Source organism: Brassica napus, chromosome C7 (genome assembly GCF_020379485.1).
Source record: "Brassica napus cultivar Da-Ae chromosome C7, Da-Ae, whole genome shotgun sequence".
Lineage (NCBI taxonomy): Eukaryota > Viridiplantae > Streptophyta > Magnoliopsida > Brassicales > Brassicaceae > Brassica > Brassica napus.
This window is the reverse complement of record NC_063450.1, coordinates 49,537,334-49,559,512: the sequence shown is the minus strand read 5'-3', so window position 1 is coordinate 49,559,512 and position 22,179 is coordinate 49,537,334. Positions and strand designations below refer to the sequence as shown.

General features: G+C 31.0%; 2 protein-coding genes across 2 annotated transcripts; one reads left to right on the top strand and one right to left on the bottom strand.

Annotated features, from left to right (window-relative positions):
- The first annotated feature begins 4,279 nt into the window (after positions 1-4,279).
- Positions 4,280-4,939, top strand: LOC111208131. The gene has a single exon (XM_022706883.2). It carries the CDS (start codon positions 4,280-4,282, stop codon positions 4,937-4,939), a length of 660 nt encoding a protein of 219 aa, XP_022562604.2.
- A 2,469-nt stretch (positions 4,940-7,408) lies between these two features.
- Positions 7,409-11,542, bottom strand: LOC106410461 (auxin response factor 9-like). The gene is made up of 14 exons (XM_048763092.1): positions 11,183-11,542; positions 11,006-11,112; positions 10,831-10,935; positions 10,359-10,415; positions 10,103-10,255; positions 9,930-10,014; positions 9,721-9,811; positions 9,469-9,633; positions 9,278-9,391; positions 9,126-9,198; positions 8,892-9,039; positions 8,346-8,794; positions 8,074-8,261; positions 7,409-7,997 (listed from the first exon to the last, which is right to left on the bottom strand). Exons 1-14 carry the CDS (start codon positions 11,190-11,192, stop codon positions 7,847-7,849), a joined length of 1,896 nt encoding a protein of 631 aa, XP_048619049.1. The 5' UTR covers positions 11,193-11,542; the 3' UTR covers positions 7,409-7,846.
- Between the last annotated feature and the right edge of the window lie 10,637 nt (positions 11,543-22,179).

Below are 22,179 nucleotides of genomic sequence, written 5' to 3'. Positions count from 1 at the left end.
ATGAAATTATCGTATCTATGCAATTTTTACATATTTTTAGTCCCTTTATTAGAAAACTAATGAAATGTAAAAAGTTTAAGCATTAAAATGTTTAAGTTTATAGCTAGACTAATAAACTATACTCAAATAAATTTTTAAATGTTGATTATTATTTTTAGTAAATGATAATTTCAAAGCCTATGATTATCGATTTTCATAACAGTTTCTGTATATACACATGGATTCTTAATCGAGTATATTGACGGGGTTCTTTTTCTTAAATGGTATTATTTGCTGACTTTTGAAAGGAAAGGAAAAAAGGAAATTTAGATTTCCCATATATTGAAAAAAGGAGAAAATAACACATGGATGATTCGGTGAAGATATGTCACAAAGGAGAAAATATTCACAATCTCGGCGAGAGAGAGGATGAAAGAATAATACAAACAACAGATAACGATATCACTTTTCTATCTAATGCCTAGCGATGTCGTATTATGTCCAGTTCCACCATGCTTTCACATTAGCATTAGTCTCCTGAAAATTTTGAAAAAAATTACATAGACATAAAAAACATTTTACCCTTCAAAATTATAAAAAGAAAAAAACAGTTGAAATTTTTAATAAATCGATTATAGCCTCTGTTGAATCTCAGGACCGGCTATGTTCACATGCTTATAGTTGTATATATTACATATAAGAGATATTTACGAAATTTTAACTGTGTTTATATGATATATTTACTGAAAAAACAAGGAACAATTTCTTTAAAGCAAATTGTTTTGACCAAGAAACAGTGAGAGAAAACATTCTTCGTTTTTTTTTTGAAGTTTCTTTGGAGGAGAGCGAAGTCGTGTACGTACCTGAAGGGTATCTCCAGATGAGTCTGATCTTAGCCTCATGCAGTACCAACGCCCGTTCCTTGCCGCTTTAGACATTCTTGCTTTGTAAAGAAACACTCATTCCTTTTGCATCCTACACTAAGATGAACCAGATTCACCCAAAACAACAACTAAAGGCCCTATAAACTACTCTTGGATTCTTTGTTGTCATTCTTTACTTCGCATCTGAGAAGCTGCAAAAGAACTGGTTTAGCCGTAACAAATTCCTTACCCTCCAAGAACAACGAGCTACTAGTAGAAAAATTGTCTATAGTCGTGGTAATTTTCGTGTCTAAAGCTAAAATTTCGTGACTATGTAGTGCAATAGACACGAAGAGTCACTAAAAAAAACCATGGCTATATGATCGTGACCATTTTTAACCGTGATTTTTTCGTGACTATTTAGTCACGTTTTTGCCACATACAATTTGGTGATAATTTGGTCACGCTATAGACACATAAAAATTATGACTATTTAGTCACGTTCTGTTTATGATTTAGAGCATCTCCAAAAAAGAACTCTATTTTGAAGTTTCTAAAACTCTATATTTGAAGTTTAAAGGTGTTCTTTTCCAAAAGCAAAACTTCAGACTCAACTTTAAAACTATTTGTATTTTATAATATGGTCCTTACATTTATCATAACTAATTTGAATTCATAAAACTTTTGTAAATAACTAGCACATATATAAACATATTACAACAATATTAATTAATAAAATATTATATTAAAATATAAAATTTAAAACAAAATAACTTAATTAATATTAAACTTCAATCAAAATACCATATTATTCCATAAAGTGATTTTCGTAATGCATATATGATATACTAGTGTATTTTGAAGTAAAAATGGCTATCATCATTTTTAATTTGTAGATTAGAGATAAAAATTATTGAAATCGGGTGATATTAATAATTGTAAATACATTAGATAAGAACAAGAAAATAAAAAAGAAACATAAAATATTGCTAAAAGACTAACTTTTATCGATGATATTAATACTCGTGAATATATTCAATATAAACAAAAAAGAATTGTACCAAAAGACATCATCAGCAACAACAACAACAACCATACTCAGTTACCCAATAAAAATTGGACAATATTTAGAAATTTTGAAGGTTCCGGTTCAAACTTAGACTATTAGTGTTGTTGTAATATTTAAATTTGTGTAATATTTATGTCTTCATGTAACTTTTTAAAAGTTTTTTTTTGTTAAGTTTTTTGTATATTTTTGTTATCTAAATCTAGTTTTAAATATTTTAAATCTTATTTCAAAGTTGTATTTAATTTTATGTATAAACTTAAATTTTGTAAACAAAACTTAAAATATTTATGAGATATAATTTTTATACAAACTCTATATTTGAAGTTTCACTACTCAAAACCATATTTTTATAAGGATTAAAATAATAAACAAGAAAATATTTATGAATCATAAATATGATGTGTAATTGTACGGACCAAAATGCAAATAAAAATATGGTTTTGAGTACTGAAACTTCAGATATAGAATTTTACTCCACAAAACTTCAAATTTGAAATTATATAATGTCTTTCGGAGATGTTGCGATACGTGACAATTGTTAAAATAAAATATAACAAATAAAAAATAGATTTCTCCGGCGAGCCACCGCTTTTGTCACCTCCGCCTCCGGTGTACCTCCGAATCACACGTCCACTACCGGTAATCTCTCACTCGTCTCGCCTCCACCGCGGCCTAGCCTCGACACACTCACAAATCTCCATTTTCCTCTTCTCGATCTCACTCTCCTTAGCTCTAAACGCTGAAACCGCCGAGTCGTCTCAGGCTCCTGTGAAAATTCATTTCGTTGTTCAGAGGACCAATTCGTCACACGTCCTTCTCCGGCCACCATTTCTCATTTCGTCACACTGCCGATAACAGTAGAGAAGAAAAAAAACCACTTAATCATAGACGTTCTATGTTAACGTGTAACGAAGGGAGCAGGAGAAAATATTCAATCTGACTATCTGAGTGAAGGAAGAAAGAAGAAACACAAAATAGATCATTTCTCTATCAATGGTGGATAACAAACAAAGTGCAATCCGTCTTTTCACAAACTAGCCAATGAGCAACCAACTGCTAATTAAATAAGTATCCCTAGACTTTGCGAAGGGATTTTGTGACATGTAATATCTACAAAAAAAAATGATGACAAGGCTAACAAGATTGATGATATGGCTTATAGTTAATACTAGGATAAGACATGCGCCTTGCGCAGGGTGAGTTTATTTGTATATATTATCGATAATTTATTTTATGTATTTGATCATTTTATTTATACATATACAATATTTTTTGTTTTATTATATAATTTCTTTCTGATGGATCAGATCAATTTTTATTAAAAATTATGGAACAAAACTATAATTAATATATCATGGACTGATCGGATTGGACATTAAACAAATTATGACATAAAAACCTTATTTTTTCCATCGAACACATTCTTGAAAAAAATGAACAGTATTGTTTTCACATTTGAATTATTTTGACTTTTATCTTCAATATGGTTTTGAAAGCTTTCAAATCAACTATTGAATTGATACATGTCATTTTAATATTTTTAGTCGTATACTTAAGGCAAACTTACATTTTTGTAATTTAAAATCGTTTTAAAAAATTCAAAATATAACATATAAGAAAAAATATAACATATAAGGTGTCCTCATTTTTGTATTTTAAAGTCGTTTTAAAAAAATATATATAACATATAAGGTTTCCTCATTTTTGTAATTTAAATTCATTTTTAAAAATCAAAATATAACATATAAGAAAAAATCAAAAATTTTTATTATATGGTAAAAGTGATTGTTTATTTATTTTTAATAATATAAAATTAAACAAAAATGAAGAATGATGCAAAATTTTTTATCAAATCTTTATTATTCATAATCATTAATTGCTATATATATGTAAATCATATTAGGTAATTTCGTATCTTTTATTTAAGGAAAGAATACACACTTCTTATATTTTAGGTTAATATAATGTTTTCAAGTGGACATTAAACCAATTACGACATAAAAACCTTTTTTTCCATCGAACACATTCTTGAAAAAAGTGAACAGTATTTTTTCCACAATTGAATTATTTTGACTTTTATATTCCATATGGTTTTGAAATCTTTCAAATCAACCATCGAATTGATACATATCATTTTAATGTTTTTAGTCGTATACTTAAGAAAAATTTACATTTTTGTAATTTAAAGTCGTTTTAAAAAATTAAAAAAAATTAAAATATAACATTTAAGAAAAAATCTAACATATAAGAAAAATAAAACATATAAGGTGAGATTGGGACTCAGAAACTGGGTATAGCGCGTAATGCTTTGGTGTGTGAAGTGTGGAATGCTGGTCATTGGGTTTTTCGTCGATGCCGAGATAGGCAAATGAGCGATATGATTCTAGCAGTCGAAAGCCACACGCTTGTTGATGATCGTACTGGTCCTGATATTGCTCTATGGAAGAGAGGGCCAAACGAGTTTCGTAAGAGTTTCTCTACTGCTGATACATGGCAGCAGATACGTACGCACAGTCCTACTACGGCATGGAGCAAAGTGATATGGTTTGCCTTAAGAGTACCTCGTTTTGGATTCATTACTTGGCTTGCTATAAGGAATAGATTGTCTACGGGGGATCGCATGCGTGCTTGGGGCCTCACTCAAGGATGTCTGTTCTGCGGTGAACCAAACGAGTCGCGGGATCACCTTTTCTTTGTCTGCCCCTACACTTACACGCTTTGGCTAGAGGTAGTAGGAACACTAATGGGTCGGCCCCCTGATCCAGACTGGGAAACCACGCTTCATCTTCTTGCTACACACAACTTTGATCATCTTGCCTATGTCCTTCTGCGCTTAGTATTCCAAGTTACAATTTACATGATTTGGAGAGAGAGGAATGACAGGAAACACCATAAGAGGCCAAGACAGGCTAGCCAATTGGCTAAGGTAATTGGGAGAGCCGTGAAAAATCGGTTACTGTCAGTCAAATATTGGGAGAAACCTCATCTACGGGGCTTGATGCAGCGCTGGTTCCATGCACACTCTTAGGCTATAATGTCTTTAATTATTTTTGTACATAACTATTCTTTCTTCTGATGATTAATAAATTTAACATTTCATCAAAAAAAAATTAATTGCCATATATATGTAAATCATATTAGGTAATTCCGTAGTTTTTATTTAAGGAAAGAATACATACTTCTTATATTTTAGGTTAATATAATGTTCTCTGGTGTTAATAATTATGGAAAAAACGGGACAACTTTAGATTAAAGTATAGTTTATATTAGGTGCTCTAGAATTCTTAGAAAAAAGATTTAGAAGGCATTTAGATGTGCCACATAAGCAAAGAATTTTTTTTAATTAATACAAAATTGAGGTTACATCGTTTCAAATGCTTCTCAATTAATATATAGGGGATTACATGGACAATCACATTTATTACTGACATATATTTTTGGTACACTTTATAGAATATGACAATAACTAATATATTACATTTAATGTTGATTTATATTTTTGTTAAACTTCTTAAAATATCGTAATAATTCATAAATCATCACTAAAATAAATATATTGAAATATGCATTATAAATTTCGAAATACATTATTTAATTGTATTTTTATAATTATACAATTTTTATTACTAATATTTTCAAAATTTTCTACATCTTTTTTAAAAAATTAATAAATAGTTAATCGTAATTTCATTAGTTTCTTTTAGATATCTACAAATTTTATAAATACTGTTTAGTTATAATTTTTAATAACTATACAATTTTTATATGATTTTTAGTAATTTTATACAAGTTGATTTAATACATTTAACCAAAATAAATAGATAAAAAATTTATCTAAGATTCGAATTTTAAATATATTACATATATATTATTAAATGTAATTTAAAATAAACAAAATTATTTTTTTCTTAATTTTATGCTTAAATAATCAACTTTATATTAAATATTTGTCAAAAATAATAAAATATATAATATTAATGAATTTCATTTTAAATATAATTTAACTTTTAAAAAATTTATCACTGCACATGGTGCAGGAAAACATCTAGTTTTTTATCTTTTCGCAGTTGACACAGACGTCATTACATAAACTATTAAAAGTGTTTCAGGGTTTGGGCGTGTTTTAACAAGTTATAGCTTAGGCCATCAATATCGCGGGATATTCATGGGGTTTTTAACAACCTTTATGGCGCGGATCCCACTAATTAATTAAGAAACATGTTATAAAAACCACCAAATAAGGATCGATTTTCGGTGGTTTTTTGGACTGTTTGCGGACCCCACTGACATGTGGCGGCCCGCGATTGATTCTTTTTTTTTATTTTTTATTTTTTATTTTTTTTAATCAGATTAAAAAAAATTTTAAGAAACCCAAAAGGGTTTTGAGGTTTAATCATGCTCTTATGGTCCAATGTTTGTATAACTGAAGGCATTATTTTATTTTATGGTTAATATTTGTAATTAAAAGTAACCCGATGTCAAAAAAGTTTAAGTTTAAGTTTAAATTTGGGATAAAAATTTTAAAATAATTGAATGGTTTATATTTCTTAACTAAAAACAGTTTAAGGTTTCAAGTTAAAAATTATGATTTAGGGTTGAGTTTGTGATATAGGATTTGAAGTTAAGTTCAAATTTTGAAGTTATGGATTTTTAAAATAAATAGATTTATAAAGTTAGAACTTATTATTTAAAAGTTATATCTTAGATTTTGTGTATATTTTTGCACTTGAAATTATTTTTATAGTTTAGGATCTAAAAAGTATGTTTAGGGTTTAGGGTTTTATATAGTCACTGAATTTATCGTGGCAAACCGTGTATATTTATAATCACATTATATATCCATATCCTTTTTGTGACAAATTAACCACGGTTGTAACTTGTAACACATTTATTTAGCGTGTCAATTTAATCACGAAAATACTGTGACAAAACGTGTTTATTCTTAGTCACGTTATATTTTGTGACAAAAACGTGACTAAATAGTCATGAAATTGTCACAATTGGTCACGTTTTCTTCTTATTTTAAATTTCGTGACTAACTGTGTTTTTTTTGTGACTAATCAAAAATAGCCACACACATAACGTGACTAGAGCATGGCTATAGACAATTTTTCTACTAGTTCCGTTGATAAAGGATTTCATATGGAGGGATAGTCCATGGATGGATAATACGCCTTCAAAACAATGAGCCGTTCATGGACACACTACGAAGCTGGTTTAAATGGGCTAAGCACATTTTGTTCCCGGACTGAACTGCACCATGTAGTCATTGATGGTTTAAAATACTTTAAATGTTATCTTAAAATCGATTTAGAGGAAAGTCATCAATGTACACATAAAAATGTCTATTTGGACAATACCCATTTGGGTATAGATATTACATTAACAATTTATTTGACAATCCTAATTTATTATTTGGATCTAATTGACAGTTCAGATGTTGGGAAGCTTTTGCTAACTGACTATGTCTCTAGTGATAAGTACCATACTGGTGTAGTAAAAGGAGAAAACGTGCTTGAATCTTTGTTCTGACAACATATATGTACATGAAAACTAACAAAAATAAAAGACAACAAAAACTAATGAGCATACAAAGGAAAAGAAGGCTTACACGAGCCATGAGGATGATAACCCTCTTACATAATTCACAATCTTATTTTCTCCTTCTCTGTTCGTTACATCTTCGTATCTCTTACACACACACGTTCGTAATAAGAAAAAAGAATAAGAACTTACAGAAGACTACCCATAGAAGAGAACTCTCTCCTCATAAGCCCTCTTTCTCCACAAGAAGCTCCCCAAAAAAAAAACGAGCCATTTTTTTAAGCCTTAACTTTTCTTGCGACAAGACGTGGTCTCCTGTTTAAGCCACTTTTGATCTTCCCTCCCAATAAAACACTGACAGAACAAGACAAAGCAGCTAAGGAGAAAGAGATTAGTTGGAATGATTCTCTGTTTTGGAGATTGTTGTTGTTAATGTTGTGTCAACTTCCGTTAACAGTTTCCGGAGTTGGTTCCCGGGCGTCATCTTCTTCACTTCCTCTTTTGACCATATGAATATTCTCTTCACCACGTTGCAGAACTCACTGTAACCACAATAAAAAGATGTGAGTTTTTTTTGGTAGTGAATCTATTGAACAAAATAAGAGAGTTGTAACTTACGGCCATGGATCATCACCGACGAGCATCATATCTCCCTCATCGTCTGTGAACACTATTTCCAATTGATTCCGACTTTTCAGCTCGCCTTCTATGTCAAACAGCTTCTCAAGGTCGTCTATAAGCTCACTGTACCCATTTAGTACTGTTAAATCCACAGCCCTGCCCACCGGTACGCCTTGCATTTGCACCTGTGTTCATATAAATATCTAAGATTATGTAAAATGAAAGGAGGTATGTGTTTTTTTGTGCATAAAAAAGTGTTCATTACATACCTTGGTACGGCTTCTTGCAGAACTGTTTTCCTTGCTTTGAACCTCTTTTGATGATGCCTGTGCAGGTTCCTGCTTTTTCTCCTCTGATAATTTTGAGACCTCTGATTTTGGGTCTGAGTTGCTGTCTGGAGTTGGTTTGGTTATGTTTATTGGTAGCGTCGGTGCAGTTTTCTCCTCGGTAGCAGGTATAAAGGAGCTCAACAGATCAATTCCGAATAATCTATAACTAGCGGTACTCTCGGGTTTCTTCTGCTCGACTGGGAAAACCATTTGGTTGTTCAGTGTTGCAGAGTAAGGGATGGCTGGCCAATCAGAGTTTTTAGCATCCTCAGTTGCCTCACGATAACATTGCTGAGGAGAATTCCTCTGTGAGGCTATGCACGATTGTGCAAACTCATGGGACTGCGTCAGTGCAGAACTCCAAAGGTTTGAAGCTGTTTTGCCTACATCTAAAGACATGATGTGCGAGTGAGATATGTAGCTATAGGAAGAAGCTTCAGAAATGCGTAAGGTGCAAGAAAAAATGACGATTAGATTGTGCCTTACCAAGTGCAGATACTTCACTAAAATGGCGGGGCCTTTTGTTCTTTGGCATAACTGAGTGAGGAACATTTTCCGAAGTTACAAACGGCTCGATCTCCCATGGTGAAACCTTATCCGGTCTTGAAATCGATGCAGGCTCATCCCAGTGCACCTACACAAATATATATAGCAGACTAATTGAGTTTTTACTCTTTAGAAACATTTTAAGAAGCATATATACAAGGGGATGAGTTTTACTTCTAGGCATCGCCAATTTGAGTCTTTCCAGTGAGTTGAGCAGTCTTTAACACCAACAACCGTGCCAGAAAATCTTTGTACAGAAAAATATTTGTTTAGAGAACAGCTTTTGCAGGGCAAAAAAAAACAAAGATACAAAAAAATTAGACTACCTTCTTTCGGGGGAATCCTCTCCCTCAAACCTCATCTTAAATCTTATTCCTACAGCGAACTTGTTGCTCATGGCTTCCAGATATTTGTTCAAGCTAATGATGAATTGGCTTGTTCTGTTCAGTCCAAGAATAAATCATTAAGCAGAGAGTTTCGAAGAAAAAATCATTCAAGATGAGTAATAACTGTATACCTTGGTTTATAGTAAACGGTGAACATAGATCGGGTTTGAGTAGCATGACATGCGGTAGCAAGCACTCCCAGATGCATGCTATGACTTGATATGACGGATGAAGGCATATTGGTCTGTTGGCGATTAGCACGTCTGACTCCAACCCGCAACTCTCCATTCTCCCCTCTGGACATTATAAAATAGTTTGGAAAATGTCAAATTCAAACGCCACATTTGGAAAAGCAAAAGAAACATAGCAGTGTGACGTTATACCTCAGGAACACAAAGGTATCCCCAGCTACCAATCTCTTTGCTGTAACAAAGGTGCTCCACCCTGTGGTCAAAAGATGCCTCCGTGGTTGACCTGTTTCAAGTAAAACATGATCAGTAATCACAAAAACCTTGTTTGCCACTTGTGGATATGGCTTAGATGAAATCTTATGATTTTCATTTTAACTTTGTCATAGTAATGGATTCATCACCTCTAAAAATATGCTTGAATTTCCACTGATAGCCATGCACATCTTCTGCCACTAACTCCTGGGTCGGAGTTTGCTGAGTCATATCCTAAAGGAAGACAACAACAAATGAGATTGACGTTGCAATGGTGAAGCCATGTGAGCCCGAAACTAAACACAAAGAGTGTCCTAATTACCAGCGGGGGAAGGCACTCTGTAGCATGTTTCCTAAGGACAGAGAAGCCACCATGAGTGCTTGTATCAGACGCAGTCAAAACCTTGCTGAAAGAGTGAACCTTTGGCCTTTGTGACTCAGGAGGAGAAGGATCAGGACTCACAGGTTCATCAACCTGATGCAGTTTATAAATTAGCACTCACTGGATCTGAGAGAGAAAGAGAGTTGAACCAACTTAAAAAAAAAAGAAATCAAAAAGCGAATTGAGTCACACTCACTGTTCCTTCAGGCATCAGCATAATCTGGGCATATACCTCATCCGTATCTTTCTCCGCCTATCAACAAATAAATCAAGAATCAAAACTTCCATTAAGTCAAACAAGATCCGAAACTTTCTCTATCTAAATCATTGTTAACTAAAAATGTCATTTCCAAGAAGAATGACAAATGGATCATCTAATCTTAAGACAGCTCAAAAGGCCCCCCTCAACAAATATTCCGCATAAGAGGCTAAGAGCATGATTAATGAAAGGTTCTTAGGCTGTTTAAGAACCGGTTCTTAGCTTTTAAAAGTTCAGAGACAACAAAAAAAAATGTCAAATAAACCCTGGTTAAGAGACATAGGTTGATGATGCTTGCGCTAAGAACCCCACCCGAAGAAGAACCCTCCATTAATCATGGTCTAATCAATCAGTTTGTACTGTATTTTACTTGGTCAACCGAATCTTGATGTGTAATCAGAAAACAAACCTGAAGACGAACGTCCATAACTCTGCAGAGAATCTTGGGAGGAAGATCGAAAAGCGGTTTCGTCGGTTTCACCGCGTTCAAATCTTGTTGCGTTGACGCTTCCAGCTGAACAAATCAAAAATCAGAATCAGTATAAATCCGAACACCCGATCTATATAGTAAATAGAAAGCTCACTTGCTCCATGTGACCTTGAGGAAAGTAAAACACTCTTTCCTCAGCTTGAGGTACATCCACCACAGGTCCCGCGCATAGCTTCCACAGCTCTCCGTACATATGCTCTCCTGTGTTTAACCGCCGATTTCTCAGAAACCGTCGCCGGGAAAAATTCAAAAATCGAAAGTAACTACATACCTGTCCTCATTAGCTCTTAGCTTTTACTTCCAAATCTAAGCTTCTCTCAATCACCGATCAGTTTGAAAGCAGTGCAGATTATATAGTTGACCTAAATGCGAATTTAATTGTACGAACGAGAGCCTTGGATTCCGTTTGGCGAGATCTGAATCGTAACGCAACCAAATCACTCTGTAACTGTAAATCTCCCGCTAAGCCCGGTTTAATCAATCGCTTCCCCTGTGTACCAAACAGCGAACGCCGTTACGGAAAAAAAGGGAATCTTTTTCTGTCGCTCAAGAACCCCGTTTAGGAAGCGCGTCTTATGTTTCGAGTTACTTACGACTCCCACACCTTCCTTGCTGCTGCTGCTGCTGCTGCTGCCTGCCTGCCTGCCTTTTTATCCCCGCTCGCTACCTAAAAAACTATTCTTACTTTTTATTCTTTTTAATATTTTCTACAAACCTTTTCGATTCTCTTCTTTTGTATAATTTATTGTACAACCAACTGTAAAATCTCTGAGAAATTTTGTGTTTAATCAAATCATGTGGTTAAATATTCACTTTTACATTTTTTTTCCCCACTGGAGTTCGGCTCCATTAAATTATACACTATGAATCAGACAATTTAACTGATAGAAATAGTAAATTTGTAATATAAAATAGTAGTATGCATTCTTATTAACTTGTTTGTTTAGTTAGTGCAATAGATATTTTGATGTAAGTTAAGATTCAAAATAGTCAGCACTACAGTTTCTATTTTTTTTTTTTGTATTCAACTGATTTATCGATTTATATATTTATCTTCAGAAAAATCCGGCAACAAGTTTTTTTTTTCAGCTATCCGGCAACAATTTTTATTTAATATCAGCTTGAATTCTTAATTTTCAAAATAATCTGTTTGCTTGAAATAATTTGATTTTTCTAACCAATGTAAATAATAAATTCTTCAACAATCTTGATAAACTTATTAAGCAGAAAAAACAATCCTGATAAAAACTCGTCTAAAAGAAATTTTATTTAAGTTACAAAAACAAAAAAAAAATATTTATTTGAGTATTTTAGTACCAGTAGTTAAAAAAGACTTAATAGGTTGTAATTATAGCTACTTTTTACTTTGTGACGTACTAAACCATTTGCGTTCGTGGGTGAAGAAATATTAATTACTGGATAAAGTCATAAATATGTTGGCTTTTAAAGGATGGTACGGAGCGTGAAGGCGCGTGCCTGTGCCGTTACGGTTACGAAAGTCGATCAGGAGAAGAGTTAAAAGCCGTCATCGTTTGGATTCCGTCACTTTCGCCGTCTGCTCCAACGCCAGGCAACAAGAATGGCTAGGAAAGCAGAATCAGGTTTGACCTCGTACTTTAGGTAAATTATATTTGTGCCACTAAAGTGGGACCAATATGAAGCATGTGGGAAGTGTTTGGTCTCTTTTTCACGGTTTAACCAAATTACCCGCCACACTGGTTTACGCGCGTAATTTCCATTAATCATATTTTATGATCAGTTTTTTTGTATTGTTAATTTAGTGGAATTTTAAACCATATTTGCATCTTCACATATGGAGTTCTCGATCATAGACATGGCAAGAGTAGTGACATTAGATGATTAACTATAGTATATAACTCCACTGTCTAATCAATAACTATGAACAATTCTTTTGTTTTTAAAAATAGTTATGGACAACAGATATGATGTACTAGCTGATGTAACATTAGATGATTAACTACCATCTAACGCCACGGTATAACCAATCACCATGGACAATTCTTTTGTTTTTAAAAATAGTTATGGACAACAGATATGATGTACTAGCTGATGTAACATTAGATGATTAACTACCATCCAACGCCACGGTATAACCAATCACTATGGACAATTCTTTTGTTTTTCAAAAATAGCTATGGACAATATCGATGATGTAATAGATGGTGTAAGGGTAATCAGTCGATGAAAGAATCACCAATCCATAAATAGATTTTCTATATTTTCTTTTTACCCACCAATCTTTTTTGTTTGGATTAGTTGTTTATTCAAGTGGTGTATATAGTAATCTCAATACAATATCTGTCAGATAACTTTATTTTCCAAACATTTGCACCATCTCTAGTATCCTATTGTATGGAGTTTGTATTAATGTAACCGTGTTCTTTAAATGATCAATAATTTTTAATTTTTCTAACAAAAACTATTATCGATGTAGTCATTCATTTTGCGATGAATAATGCCAAACAATATATAATAAGAAGAAAAATTAGAAAGATGAAAAGTCTATACTCCGTGGTCCATCTTTTAGTTTTACCAATAAATTACTTACTTTATTGTTTAGTTCTGATTTAATTGTGTTTAAAATATAGTTAAATATGGCAGAAAACGTCACCTATGACGTGTTTTGACAACTTCTGCTCCCTTTAAGGATATAAATAAACAAGATGCCTTCAAACCCACCACCACCATCTCCGGATTTTCTCTTTCTCGATTAGACTATCTTATTCTATATTTTTAACATTAACTTGGTATCCTGTCCCCGTATATTCTTAGAGCTTGTTCAAACGAATCTCAAATATTAGTAAGCAAATGTAAAAAAAATATATTTATAGATATCCTCGGTCCTCTTAAGAGATCATAGTTTTAATATAACTCCCACAGTTCTGGTCTCATGTGAGCTCAATTCCTTTACTGAGTTTTTGTTCAATCCCCTATATATTATTTGAGAAGCATTACAACTTTTTTTTGTAGCCACATGTCATCATTAGGATGATTCTTAGAATCATTAGAGAAATATGTTGGTCCATCTAATTATATAATAATTTTTTTATTAAACTAACAATAAATTCATCATTAATGTACTTTATTATTTCCTTAAATAAAATTTACGGAATTGCCTAATGTGGCTAAAATATATATATGGCAATTAATAATTTTGAATAATAAAGATTTGATAAAAAAATAGTGTATCTTCTATCATATTTGTTTAATTTTAAACTATTAAATAAATTAAACAACCACAATAATCATATAATAAAAATTTAGATTTTTATGCATATGTTATATTTTGAATTTTTACAAACGGCTATAAATTACTAAAACTGTTAAAAGTCTCACATTCAAATTTTATGATCCGTGGTTTAAAAATTTTGTTATGACAAAATACAAATGATTACAAAAATTATATAAGTAAAAAGTCTAATTTAATTAATTATTAAGATTAATATATATATCATTTTAAATTAAACTATAAACCATATAAAATACAATATTTTAGTTTCAAAATTTACTTTGAACAATTTTTTTGATAAAAGTTTTGAACGATCATTGACAACTTATTTTTTTCATTATAAATTACTAAAACTATTAATCCTACAATGAAAATTTTGTTATCAGTAATTTAAATTTTTTTCTATAAAAGATATAAATGATCAAAAAAACTATATGAATAGAAATCATCATTTAATAGACATTAATATTAAAAATATACTAAAATATAGTATTATCTATGTTAGTATCATTTAAATTTAATTACATATCCTATCAAATAAAAAAAATTTTGTTGGATTAATAAAATTGATTTATATGTTCGCATCAATTTAATTATATATTTAATTAATAGTTACTAAACTTTAATTATCTAATATATATTAATTATTTCATAATATGTAAGAATATTTAATACATAAAATAATTTATATATATAATGTTGATTCCGCGCAAAGCGCGGATCTTAACCTAGTTTTGGTAGTATTATAGATATTTTTTTTGGAATAAATGTAGTATTATAGATCTATAAAATGAAATCAATCATTTATCTATTTGTATTAGTTGCTTCAGTTCTGACCCCATAGTCAACCGATATAGTTTATCTTGAGTATAGTGCATGCTACTTATCAAAGCCTTGGCGAATTCAACTGATCATATGTTTTGTAGATATTTTACCAAATGACTTCTTTATTTTTGGCGATTTAATTTGCTAATCTCGGGAAAATGAGAAGAACATATAACTGTTGTGTTTTTTTATCTGTCTTCAAAATCATTAGCATTGACTTGGTGATTCATCAGTAAGAAGTTAATTTCTGGAATAACAAGTCAATGAATCTCCTAAGGGAAAAAGGTTAAGATTCCATATATACTCTTTGATGCTTTCAACTCTATTAAAGAAAAAAACAAGTAGCAGGAAACGACTGATGTTTCCTCGCAGAGAGCTGGAAACATGGAATATGCTCAAATGAAGAGGTTCATCTTAATATGAGAATCAGGGAACAACGGAGCAGGAATCAAAAAGAAATTGCTTTTTAGATCTACAAGTTTAGCATGTGATATAAATATTCGATTATTTTGCTACAGTTTGTTAGTTGATGCGTTCAATATGCTTGTTAATTATTAAGCTATTTCTTTTGCATGTCGACGATTTGTGGTTATGATTTATTATTCACAAGATTACTAATTTTTTTTTTTTTTTTGAGCTTTAAGATTACTAATTTTTTTAACGGACTTATATATGGTTTATAATTCTATGTTCACCATTCACAAGATTAATAAAAAACACAGACACATTATATTTGTGATTTTTTTCTTTCTTATTCTGGTTTTGAGTTTATCGCAAATATCATCCAATTCACAGCAATACGTGATTGGGAAATCGTTGATTTGGATTAGGGTTGTTCTCTGGCAGAAGGCGTCCCTCTCTTTGGAAGCTCTATGCTCTGTATATGGATTAGGTGCCCACGTGTTATTACATTATTCACCGTTTGTAACCACCATTTATATATAGATAGGACACATTTTTGGTCGAGCTTAGCATGAATCATGAAGTCAATCTATTATTATCTTCTTCGTTTTATGTCAATTTATTATTATCACACAATAAAACTTAGAAAATCTTTTGCGCTAGAAATTTAACAAATTAATTATATATGTCCGACAAGTGGCCACGCAACAGGAATGGTACGTATAGTAGGTTTTAATCTTTTATACGTATCCAGAGAGGACGATAGTGGGAAGGATAATTAGGGTTTAAACATCTATAAATACTTTGGCTTTATAATGCGCAATCAAATTAAAATTCTATTATAGATCATAATCTGGAACAAAAAGAAGAGAAATTACCAATCGAAGTATGGTTTTGTGTGAATGATTGTCTTTACACTAGTCATTATTGCGCCACAATGGTTGGGAATAGAATTTTGTATAAGTAGCTTTATTGCTTGACACCTGTCATTTTTATAATGGATAGTACTTTTATTATGTAGATGCTCGTGTAGTCGTGTGTGTGTGTGTGTTTTAAAAACTTATGTTATTTAATGAAAGTGTCCCTTAGCACCCTCCTAAGGGCCAAGGGTCACATTTCGCATTATGAGATGATTAAAATCTTTCTTAATTTTGATATTGATATATCGTAGTTGATCAAGTAATCTCTCCATAAAATGTTTAGTCATTTATTGGTTTCTTTAAATCAAATGTTTAGTCATTAACAAAGAAGGATTCTAAGATGCCGATGCGTATAGAAACCCGGAATACGATATAAACACTAATTTAATAAATTTCATACGTGTGAGCAACAACACTCTACCGATAGCTAGATTTCTATAGTAAAATCAAATGTTCCGAAATATGCAATATTTTATACATTAACTAACTACATTGTTTTTCTGCACACGTTAACTGAACATGGAAATAATTTTGAATCAAGATTTAAAAACTCGGCATATAAATCTAATGAATAAAATCATAATAAAAGGAATAAAGAGAGGCAATAGCAAAAGATGCATACTACTATGATTGGCTGGACAAAGATAGACTTTGCGCACCCATGTGGAGACCAACTATTTGAATGTTTCATGGCCTAACATATCTACACATAATGGTCCAAATACATATATATATATATATATTTATTTTTATTGTACATGCACTTCTCCAACTCATAACACTATTTAATGTCAAAATTACATTATTTTAATGTAGTTCTAGCACTAAATTTTTTTTTGTTCTCCAACCACAACACCAAATTACGCATTAAAAACTATTTTATAATATTATATGTATTTATGTTTTTATTTGTCATTTATTTAATTGTCTATTATATTAATAAAACAAATAAATAGTGTTTTAATAGGAGCAAATAGTGTTTTAGTGTGATGAATAGTATCACACCAAATTTGATGTGAAATTATAATATATACTAAAATGGTGTGATTTTTAATGTTAGGTTGGAGAAGGTTTTGGTATCAAAATCACACTAAAATTGAGTTTTAGTGTTGGGTTGGAAATGACCTAATATATGGTACATTCTAATATATGGTACATTCTAATCGCAATTTAGTTCCTGTTGCATGCCTACTATGAGATGTATGATAAATAATGAAATGATATAACATTACACGAAATTATTATTATTTTCATGGAAAACAATTCTTAAGTTTTATTTCCTAAAATAATAAAAAGTAGATCAATATTTCAAACCACACAAGCATGGTCGAGTGATACAGCGGATTCGATAATGTGCTAAGAATTTTAGATTCAAAACTTACATTCTCAGATTTATCCATTTGTGTGGTCATGCGACATTGATATCTAATTTCCATTGTGAATAACCGAATATGCCTACCACCAATTGGCTGATCTCCACGAAATTAGTCGGTTATTCCTCAACTCGATGGATATTCTGGATTAATAAAAAAAAACATTTTAGACACATAAGGGTTAAATTTAAATTAACCACTAAGTTTTTAGTGTTATAGAATAAATTCGATGGATTGTTCTCTCTTTTTATAAAAACAACATCTAGATCGGGGATTGTTCTTTACTATTCAGTGTTTCCAGACTTTGATCTTTTCATAAAAAAAAACATCTTATGATGGATAAAATATTGAACTCTGAGGAAGGCTTAGCTTAAACACATTCCCAACGTGATACTATAGACCTGAACTAGGGAACATCACTACCACTTTTTAGGTTGTTAGAGGCATGTACACGTCGTATCTCCCTTACTTCCACAAAGATAATAATTTTGAAATTTTTATTTGTTTCACAAAGATTGTAACTATTATGCCAATATTAATTAATACAACTACTACATATAATAATAATCTTTTTGTAAAAATTGTATCTAAGTTAGAATTATTTTTGATAATATAATTTATCTTTAAAATGTGTGAAAATTTTAAAATAAGAATTTTAGTGGAACAAAATGAGTATCAAAGTCCTGGGCAAAAAACGGAACCAAAAAACCGAATCGGAACTGAACCGAAATATCTGAAACCGAAATCAGACTGAAACTCTTAAATACCCGAATGGTTCCTATATTTATATATCAAAAATAACCGAACTGAAACCGAACGGGTACCTTTATAACTGAAAAATAAGTTTCAGCTTTCTGGTATAAGGTAAAATGCCATCAACACCACTCGAGTCCGGATTAGACATGATGAGTAAGAACATTGTTACCACCAAACAGCATTATTTTTTATGTATTCACTTATATTATAAATATATATGGTATTTCTATATTAAAATACAATAAATACTTATAAAACTAACACCTTTAGTGACTCAAACTCTGGTTGAATTGATGAATATGCAAATACGTAACCACTACCACTTGTTAACTAATATATTATGTGTATATTTGATTCACATATTAAACATGTACCCGTAACCGACCCGAAGCCGAACCAAAATCTCATAAGTATCTATTAGGTATAAGAATGATTTATCTAATAATACCCGGAACCGAATGAATCATATCCCAAACCGAACCGAATACCCGAATGCTGAGGGCTGTATCAAATAGCTAATTTATAAAACAATAGGTTTAGATACATTTTTATTTGTCACAACAGGTTTAGATACATTAGCCAAAGATCTATGTTCCCAAGATTCATAGTTTAATACTGATTTGAAAAATAGGTATAGGGTGTTAAATTTGAACTATCAGCTCGTTCATTTATTGTTTTTATTGTTTTTAAATCAAATATTATATTATGTTACGCCACCAATATATTAAGTCATCTAATCAGACAATTACAGTCTAGTGTTTTACAAAACCCCAAAGCATATATGTGTAAATTTCGAAAATGCTAGAAACTGAAAAAAGCTTTTCCATTTGGATTCCACGTGAAAGCTTTTTCCTTAGGGAATATTATTGGTTAATCTGCTGTCAAATATATATTACCGTCTGTTATATTTTAAAATGTTGCATAAAGTTACAATATTATTTATTAATGATGTAACATGATACATATATATATATATATTTATTATTAACAAATACTCTCTCCGTTTCAAAATAGATAATGTTTTAGAGAGTTTTCTATGTTTCAAAATAGATGATGTTTTCATATACCAATGTATTTTTTAACTTTATCAAAAACTGTGTATCCAATGATATTTTATAGTCTATTTTATGATTGGTTGAATAACTTTTAATTTATATTTAATGATATTTTTAAATAAAAAATAAGTTTCTTAGTAGTTGTGCATAGTCTTAAAACTTCATGTATTTTGAAACAGAGGGAGAGTAATAAATAAATTAAATTCTTATAGCCGAATTGAATCACCAACTGGTGAAAATGTATTGTAAATTGAAAAGCGGGGGACCACTTATTTTATACTCTCTCTGGATTTAAATATAAGATGTTTAAGGTTTTACACACATATTAAGAAACAATAAATACACTATTTTAATTGTTACTTTTTGATTATATCAATAAAATTTCACCACTCATAATTTTACTTTTCAATTTATGTTTAAATTTTAAAAATAAATACATTAATTATATCTCAAAATATCATATATTTATATACAAGATAAAAATATAGAACATATTACATTCGTATCCGGAGAGATTATTTGATTCAAGCAAGCCGGATAAATAAACATATAGAGAGAAATGTTATTGGTCGTCGCTGTTCTTATTTTAATAGTATTTAATAAACTAATAAGTAAGTTGATTTATTTGACGGACTACGATACAAAAACTTCCGGAATAAGTGGGATCTTCGTCCTCACGTTTTCCCCCGAATGATGTTGACTTTATTTGACTTACTCTATGAGATTCTCCTAGCCGTAGATCTTTTCAGTAGTCTTTTCAGTCCGTCAGATTTGGAGATTCAAACCTTGGAATCCCATCGTCTTGGATCTATTTGCAATTATACAACGCCACTGTACATGCCACCATCGCTTTTTTTCTTAAACATACTCCCTCTGTTTTTGTTTTTTTTTTATATTGGTAGTTATAGTTGAATGCACAAATATTAAAAAAGTTATTAATTTTTTCAAAAATAACATTTGATATATAAATCAGGTGTACTTAAACCAATCGTTAATAAGCATATATTATTTGCTTGGTCACATTGAATCCAATAAAAATAAAAATTACTTAAAATTATGAAAACTATTTATATTTTGAAACAAACAAATTTTACTTAAACTACTTACAATAAAAAACATAGGGAGTACAATTTTTTTTTGTAATTTTTATAAAACATACAAAATGGTTTAACAAATTTTTGTAATTTTTTTTTTAAATGTTTGTATTTGGATCTCAAATCTCATTAACAAGACACAACTTTTTTTAAAAAAAACATACAAGACACAACTAAAAAAAAATTGTTTGTATTTGGATCTCAAATCTCATTAACAAAGCACAACTGAAACTAAACACGAGTCACGATTATTTATTTTACATCAAACGCAAATATCAATAAGTATAAATAAGATATTTTGATTAAATATAAATAAGATATTACAAATCAAAGTTTAACACCCAAAAAAAATTTTCTATTAATTATTTAATCTAAAAATTTGTGAAACTGTACATTAAACCAGGCTAATAATTCAGAAGAACTTATCAACCACAATGATCAGTAATTAGTGAGAGATAATAATAATATATAGTTTTCTTTTTGTTGAACCTATATAAATCCTAGAGAGAATAAAGTTTTTCTGTTTGCAGATTATTATCAATAGAAGTAACATTCTATTCCTAATCCCAGGGATACAAGACTTGAACAGCAAGGCAGTGTTATAAATAACCTAACCCTAACTCCTACAATAATTAAGAGAGCAAAGTAATGAAAATCATGAGGCTGCTACTTAGCAGTATCATGACCCAACCACTATTTGGCCATAGCGACCGTGCTTTATCCGTGAAAGACCTCCCCATAAACACCCAGAGTCGCCTTGAGAGCAACCGAATCGTCGCTACGACCACAAAGAAAAGACTTATCAACCTCCAAGCTCTTTGCTCTCTAGATTTGCTTGTTCTCTCTCAATCTTCTCTATATCCAATCTGATATCAAGAAACAAGAAGTAAAAGATGTTGACATGAAGCAGAAGTAAGCTGCCAGACTTGAGAAGTAAGCTGTCAGACTTGAGAATTAAGCTGCCAGACTTGAGAAGTAAAATGCCAGACTTGAGAATTATGCTAGAGACTTATAAGGTTTTATAAAGCTTTTATAAGGCTTTATAAGTTTTTATAAGGTTTTATAAAGTTTTTATAAGCTCGAATTTTATTGAAGAGAAAAAGAAGAGAGAAGAAGACTGTTGAAGATATTTTAAAACAATGAATATTTTATTATATTGTGTACTGAGACAACTTGCCTTTAAATACTTGTACCCAGATCCACAATTAAATCAAGAAAACTATTCTCTCCTTTTCTCTCTTACATTTTGAGATCTACTTTGTGTCTCTCTCTCTATGTTCTTTATGTTCTTTATTCCCCAGAAATAAACTCTCAATAATTCTCTCATTCTAACATGGTATCAGAGCATTAAGCTCCTGAACCTCACAAAAGCTTCCTCAAATTTGTTTCTTTCTTTCTCAGACTATCTTCAAAATCTGCTGGATACATCCTTTTAGCCGCTGGTCTAAAGGTCTTTCAAAAGGGAAGAACCTCACCAGAACTCAAGATAGAGGAGTACCCTATTCTCTGGAACTCAAGAAAGCTTCAACCATATCAGGAAAAGCTTCTTCAAAGTCCAGTTTATCTCAAAATCAATAGGAACAATCTATTGTC

Coding starts and splice junctions, on each gene's coding strand:
- LOC111208131 (XM_022706883.2), top strand. CDS start 4,280: ATGAGCGATATGATTCTAGCAGTCGAAAGCCACACGCTTGTTGATGAT.
- LOC106410461 (XM_048763092.1), bottom strand. Junction 10,936..11,005: donor CTCAAGGTCACATGGAGCAA/GTGAGCTTTCTA, acceptor TGATTTGTTCAG/CTGGAAGCGTCAACGCAACA. Junction 10,015..10,102: donor CAGAGTGCCTTCCCCCGCTG/GTAATTAGGACA, acceptor GTCTTCCTTTAG/GATATGACTCAGCAAACTCC.